This window comes from Cimex lectularius, unplaced genomic scaffold (assembly GCF_000648675.2).
Source record: "Cimex lectularius strain Harlan isolate CLEC.00 unplaced genomic scaffold, Clec_2.1 scaffold22, whole genome shotgun sequence".
In the NCBI taxonomy this organism is placed as follows: Eukaryota; Metazoa; Arthropoda; class Insecta; order Hemiptera; family Cimicidae; genus Cimex; species Cimex lectularius.
The window spans coordinates 1,382,045-1,389,616 of record NW_019392657.1 but is presented as its reverse complement, the minus strand read 5'-3'; the positions used below and the strand labels follow the sequence as shown (position 1 = coordinate 1,389,616).

Here is a 7,572-nt window from a genome sequence, read left to right as displayed (position 1 = left end):
CACAGACATTAAAGCCAAAAGCTCGACAAAATATAAAAATGTCAGGACTGGTTGGCTTGATTAAAGTAAACAATTGCTGGATAGTCCTTCAGGAAATATAAGTGGGATCTCACCTGGCTCAGAATACGCCATACAAGGTTGACACCTACTTCAGAGACAGAGGTCACAGTCCTGATCATCCCTTGCAAAGTTGAAGTATCAAAGGATCTCCAGCAAACTTCAATGGCGATGACAAAAACCCCTTCTTGGATTCCATTCTTTCTGGTGATTTGCAGACGCCCATGCCACTGACACTTAGGAACAAAGGTTCGGGGTTAATAAATCTATATAAAATTGTCCTTTCTTAAAAATATTTCTGTATTCCAACAAATATCCAAGTAATTTTTCTTTTTCAAAATGAAAATTGTCTCATTTTTCAGACATTTTTACAACTGCAAATAAAAAGATACAAATGTTTTTACTATTTCATTGTCATAGTGTTGCAGTGTAATTTTTTGTTCTTTAATTTATTTCAAATGTATTGTCCTTTTAATTCATTTTTATAAGCAGAGCAATGTGAATGTTTGAGGTAACTTGATGTATGGAGTACTTACAGAGGTAAGTATAACACAAGCATAAATTTTCAGCTCCAGCCTCTTTTTCACAAAAACATGCATACAACATAAATTCATACATCTTTAAATTTTTGAACAATAAAAATGTCAATATTTCCTTAAATCATGTCCAACTTTGCAATTCAAATATTGGTTTTATTGTACAAATCAATTTTACTCACTTCATGAGTTTTACGATTTTTTTTTTTAAATTCTTAAGTTAAAGCTTTACGCCTAACCATTGATATATGCTTAATAACAAGTGTTAAACTCAATTTTAAGTATTTAAAGGAAAACAAAGATATTTTCTCAGTACAAAACACAGAAATGTCTTGTAGAGAAATAACAAAAAACTGCCTACATTGTTGTGCTATCTACATCATTAAAAATATTTTATTCTTAAATCAGGTGCTCAGCACGCTAATATTTTACACAATTTCATAAATATTTCTTTATAATTTCATAATTTTCTTTAAAAACCTTTCTCAACTAAACTATACCTAGTGTTTAATTTAAAAAAACGCTCTAAGAAAAAGGAAGTAGATGTAAAATATAAATCTTAAACTACAAAAAAAGAGGAACGAATCACAAAAAAAATTTACCAAGACTTTCCCCTGGCAAAAAAAAATTTAAAGGAGTCAAAACCATCAATAATATGAAAAAGAACTATATTACTACTTTTACTCTGATTACTCAACCAATTGAAGTAAGAGTTTAAGGCCATCTGACATAAAAAATAATGATTAATTTAGTCCAAATATAGTACATCTCATTATAGTACGGAACGCTCAATATGGTACGTTGGAAAACAGATAAGATACAGATTCTCCGTTGTGTGTACGTCGGACGGCTTCCGCAAACATCATTGAAACGTCTATACACTGTAATTGAAATTACGATTAATTTGTTAAATTTTCCTTTGTAATTGATGAAACTGCTTACCCTAACTTTAGGACAATCCTTCATGTGTTCCTCCTGTGGTATTGTGTTTGTAACAACGACTGCTTCGAAGCAGGCAGTGTTTATTCTTGATATAGCAGGACCGGAGAATATTCCGTGAGTGAGTATAGCATACACTTTAGTAGCTCCGGCGTCCATCAACCTGATCGGAAAAGTTATATTAAAAAAACTGTTGTTTGATTTTTTTTCTTCTTTTAATTACTTTTCAGCAGCATGACAGATTGTGCCGCATGTGTCTGCCATGTCATCAACAAGTATAGCAACCCTGTCCTTCACATCTCCTACAAGGACCATCGAAGCCACTTCGTTTGCCTTTTTCCTTTCCTTGTGGATCAGGGCAAATTCTACATTTAGCCTGTCTGCGATGGATGTCACTCTAAAAAACAATAGATATCAAAATTTTCAACAAAAATTTTAAAAATTAACAGTGAAAATGCAGCAGGTTCACAGTGTCCCAGTGCCTCAGGGCTATCAAATAAGTGGATATACTTGTGCTTGAGTGTTATGTTAGTGTGAATGTAAATTATCAGCGTGACTATCCTGGAACCCCCATGAGGAATACCTAGTGATCTCGGGTGAGTGTGATGTCTGAAGATTGAAAGGGATTTTTTAGAATGAAGAGGGGCCCTTGAAATGATATGTCCTGAGGAATATAGAATAAAATTTGGGGGTATAATCTGACCAAATTTGTATCATTGGGGGGGGGGGAAGGGATACCAGCATCATCAGAATATCTAGTACCATGATGCCAGATGTATGCTCAATGGTACGCTGCAGTAGAGTATGTTTTGGTGGAATTGTCTGCTGACTTATCTCCAGGACATTGCATGGGATTCCTCACCGCACTGTCCAAGTTGATGACCAGAAAGTGGGGCTCCCATCGCTAGCGGCGTTTCTAAAGGTGGCGGGAAGTGTTATAAACCTTGTCTATTGTTAGGATATGAAGGGATTCTGGTGTCATCAAAATAACCAGTACTGCAATACTTGAAGTTCACTTCCACTTTCGAAGTGTTGTCTGCTGACTATTCCAAAACATCAGGAATCTTAGACACCCTGTACAAGTTTACAGCTGAGGAGGGAGTTCCCACCACAAGTGTGTTTTTAAAGGATGCTGGGAGCCTAGTTATTCTAGTTATGGGAGTAGTAGTTATTCTGATAACGCTTTAAACCCACCCCAAGGAATATCAATTACCTTTGAGGAGTGAATGACTACTTATCGCAAAATTTGGAGATGGAGGTATTTTTGCGTAATCAGAATAACTAGTACCACGATGCTAGAACTGCACTTTCAGCTGTCTCTCTGGGTTTCCATGTGGTCATGGGTTTGAATCCAACTGTCACCACTGGCCATTTTTTCATGATACCCTTCCCCCATGAATATAATAAAAACTGTCACATTATCTGAACTCGTACTCCGTCAACTCTGGCTAACGTTGTAAGATTAGGGAGAGAGATGACTTTTCCAAGGAAGATGGGGAGACCGATATTTGCCACATTAATGGTTCTCGGTTCAAATCCCAGCACAGTACAAGGCTTTTTTACAAATTATAGTATGAAAAATTATTAAAAGTGGTTTGACTACCAGGACGACCAACTTTGTCATCAGATAATAACACAAATTATTATTAACCCCTCCTGTATAACAGATATTATTTTATTTTACTTTACTTTATTAGTAATTTGACAACCAGAGTTAACAGGTAACAGAGGTTAGGAAGTTTGGGAGGAAAATATGTGAGACAGCAAGAAAGATATGTGGAAACAAAACAGAATTTGCTATGATTGTGGTGATGACTAATCACGATTCAACATTTTTCAGACCATATCTAATATTATACTACTACAAGAATGAAAATAAACAGTTCTAATGGTTTAATAGACTAAATAAAATTATTAAAAAAAAAAAAAAACTACCTTTTGGCACCACCAGCATCAGGGGAGACGATAATGCTATTCCTCCATTCTGGAATGTTTTCCTTGATCCACTTAAGGACTGCTGGCTCGGCATAAAGATTGTCGACAGGAATGTCAAAGAAACCTTGGATCTGTGAGGCGTGAAGGTCCATCGTGATGATGTGGTCGGCCCCGGCGACAGAGAGCATGTTTGCAACAAGCTTTGCAGAGATCGGCGCCCGACTCTGTATTACCAGGAGAATAACAAAAATGAACATAGTTACTACTATAATTTAAAACTCAATAATGTTAATGTTAATGTGTTTTTTTGGTTGAATTTACCAACCTATTAAAAAGTGAAGTAATGATAAAATATTTTGCACAAACAAAATAATTAAATTATTTAGTGTACACACACTTAGCTTGTGGTTAAATAGTAACTATCAACATAAAAACAGTAGGACATTTTTGGTTCAAATTGGAAGAGATAGACAACCACAACAAATCTTTACAGCATAAGAAAATTAAATTAAAAATAAAATCGAACAAAACATTACTTTGAAAAATTTTAATATCAAAACACACTCAAACTATTTATTAAATACATGAGTATCAGAACAATTTGTTTTGACTGGTTCTAGTGGTTTAGGTAGGAAGTTATAAAAGCTGTATATCTTTTTACAGGGGAAATTTGATTTTTTTTTTTTAAATTTTATTACAGAAGCTAGGATCTTTAAAACTGAAAACCCTGCTTAACTATAAGGTTATAAAGACATAAATATAGGACAATTTGTTAATAATTGGTTGAGGCTTTTTTATGGCATTATGAGCTTGCATATTAGCCAGAGTATGATTCCATTGATTATTTCATTATATATATTATATCATATAATTGGGGGATAGGGTTGCATGGAAAAAAAGGGCCAGGGGCAACGATGGGAATCGAACCCACGGCCGCGGGGTCTACGAGCTGAGAGCCTATCCCACTGACTACTCAGTTAACTCGGTCCCCTTTACTGAAGCTTAGTCTACTTGGTATTCTAAAAAACTGAAAACATATTTGACAATGCATCAATTCAAACTAAAAAACTGTATTACAGCCAAGCCAAAATTATTTTCACCAGATTGATCCTACAGAATGGTAAATAATCTGATGACGTTAATTGTAAATGTGGATTACTGAAACATTATCTGACAGACAGAGGCAAAAACAAATCCAGTTATGTAACTGCAAAGAGCAGGTGCTATCGATCTGCTCTGAAATTAGATTGTCAAGTCTCACTAAAGAAGGACACCAATGGAAATAAAATTTATAAATTATAAAAATCGACCTTAAAAAAAATTTATAACCAAAACTTTGAATCAATTAATTATTAATATAATATAATGAATTAAGTTTTGAAAAGTTAATTGAATTATATTTACAAAGGTTTGTGCAAAATATTTCATATCTGGCACATTGCCGTCTCACCCTTTAAAGCCAGCCATAATGCATTTGCAACACCAGTAGGCAAGGAAATAGTAATGGAATCACACAAAAAATAGCAAAAAAAACTATCAGGCAAAACAAAATTTAAAACATTGATCATTTTAATTCAACCACACTTTTATTCCTTTCTGAAATCTGCTATTAATTTTTTTTAAATTGTAATATGATTTTTTAACCCATGATTTTTTAATATGACAGCATGCTAAATTTTTAGTAATTAAACCAAAATGTTAGGAAGATTCTTATATTTTTTTTAAAAAGCCATAAAACGACCTTTGAATCTTGGTCTCTTTTACACAATCAATAACCTTTTCCGGGGTCATTTTGTGGTAAATAAAATCTTATCGCACTCTCACTTCAAAAGAATTGAATTTCTAATAGAAAAAAGATAGAAATACAAAAATTGATCGTGTAAAAATGACAGTGTTGCAAATGCATCATGTTAGTGACTTATAGTGTAATATAAATAAAGATCAACTATCAAGACTCCCCATAAATAGAAAAAACAAACATAAAACTCATTAAAGCAATAAACACAATTTTAATGTTAGTACCAAAACCAATATGTGAAAAAACAACAAAAACTTAATTTATTAACGTGCAGCTATGATTAATTCACCATATTAAGAAAAAGACACCATCTCTATAAAATAAAAAGCTCAAGAATGTCCTGTTTTAGTAAAAACACCTGAGTAACTTAGCTGAGGTTAGTTGAAAATTTAAGCATGTAAGATTTATTATTACGAAAAGGAGGAAAGATCGCATAAAAAAGAGAATAAAAAGAAAAGAACATGTTATTAAAACAAAACTGCAAGTTGAGAAAGTTAATCAAAAACTAGGTCAGCTGTTTCTTTTTTAAAATTTTATTTTATTTATTTTTTTGCACTTTTATTCTATTTTATTGTTTGTTTTAGTATGACAAATAAATAAATCATTTCACACAGGACTGATGTGCAAATGACATTGGCTGACTTCTACTCACTGTGACAACCTCAGGTACAAAATCCTGTAAAATATCGAAAGAAAAAAAAGAAAAAACAATATTGTATTTGTTTTCTTTTTAGAAGGGTTTTTCTAGTTTAAATGGAACACAACACAAATGATATAAATACATTAAGCCTTAGTCGTAATGATTTCTTAATATTTTAATAATAAATTGCCTCAGTTAGCCATTCTGTGTCATTCTTCCATTTTTTCCCACAATTACTCACTCCCTGGTTAAAATCAGTCCTGAATTCAAAATGTGGAATAACGCAAGGAAAGAATTTTCAAGGTTTTCTTAGAATTCAAATTTGTGCACACAACAAAAATCTCAGAAATTTAATTTAACTGTTTTAATTAAGTATTGTAAATTTTAAGTTGTATCAAAATCAAAACAAGATTGTAATTATAATTACTCTCGAACACCCTGTACTTTATATCTGTTTTTATAGCAAGGCAAGATCTTAACTCCTTACTTTTCTATGAATCAACAATTAATATACTCAAGAGTAAATTTAAGTTAACACTTTACTTTTATTTAAATATATAAATTGTGTTTTAAAAGTTTGCCTTTTAACAATTAAGAGATTCCAGATCCTTTTATTCAGAAGAGTTCAACAAGCAAATATTGCAAGCTGTAACATTCGCAGGGCTAATGGTGAAACATTTTTTATTTTAAAAATAAAACTTTCCTCTTAGTGATAAAATGAAACTAAAACATATTCTCTCCCTTTATAAAAAATTTTTCTATAAATTAAACAAGACATAAAACATGCTTTTTATTTTTATTTTATTTTTTATTTTAATTTAGTAAAAGCTGCAGCAATGAAAATTGTTTAAAACAACAATTAACAATAATACTTCCCAAACCCTCTACAAAAACAAATTGCTGCAAATAAATTGTGTTATTTGGCTAACATAAGACCATATGCATTGAACAAAATAAAACTAATGTAGAAACAGTACAAAAAAGCTCAAATTGAACCCTTAGCAAATGATTTGATCATCCCATGTGTGTGCTTAAACAAAGTAAAAATTGTGTGTCTACCCTGAATTTCCATTCGTAGTTTTTAAAAGGTGGACCTCCTGTTGATCCTGGCTTAGTTTCGCTACCTGCCTGCGATTAAAATGTACATGAGCTGGCAAAGCTTATAATCACACTTAAGAATTTTATAGAAAGGATTTACTTACAAATTGTAAGTAAACCCAAATTTGTATTCACAAGTACATTTTCTTTAATGAAAAATAAATACACCAAAGCTCAAAAATGACCACTTGACATTTAAAAAAAAAATCGACATTGAAATAGCAACAATAGTGTGTCATAGAACATACCTTGTCCTTCTTATCTTGCCTGGCATAAGGGAAACAAGGTATGACTGCAGTTACACGAGAGGCAGAAGCTATTTTACAAGCGTTGATCATAATTAGAAGTTCCATGAGGTTATCGTTTACCTCACCGCTCCCGCTCTGCACAATATACACATCCTCACCTCTTACTGATTCACCAATTTCAACACTGGAAAATAAAAAATATCCATACATGGAATCGGTACTACTGATTATTTTCAAAAGGCAAGAATTATATTTTAACCAGAATTGTATGAAAACATGCCTCTCCAACAATAAACAGCAATCTTGATACACAGGCATAAC

At 32.4% G+C, this 7,572-nt stretch overlaps 1 protein-coding gene across 2 annotated transcripts in view; it reads right to left on the bottom strand.

Annotated features, from left to right (window-relative positions):
- Positions 1-333: 333 nt before the first annotated feature.
- The window catches only part of LOC106673928 (ribose-phosphate pyrophosphokinase 1), a 23,864-nt gene continuing 16,625 nt past the window's right edge, over positions 334-7,572 (bottom strand). Inside the window, exons 3-8 of one of the 2 annotated variants that reach the window (XM_014406323.2) lie at positions 7,252-7,435; positions 6,965-7,033; positions 3,468-3,691; positions 1,756-1,929; positions 1,536-1,695; positions 334-1,474 (exon numbers count right to left, since the gene is read on the bottom strand). In XM_014406323.2, the coding sequence (XP_014261809.1) occupies positions 1,382-1,474; positions 1,536-1,695; positions 1,756-1,929; positions 3,468-3,691; positions 6,965-7,033; positions 7,252-7,435 (904 nt within the window). In that variant the 3' untranslated portion in view covers positions 334-1,381. The remainder of the gene's footprint in view (positions 1,475-1,535; positions 1,696-1,755; positions 1,930-3,467; positions 3,692-6,964; positions 7,034-7,251; positions 7,436-7,572) is intronic. The other variant, XM_014406330.2, reaches the window with a different exon arrangement.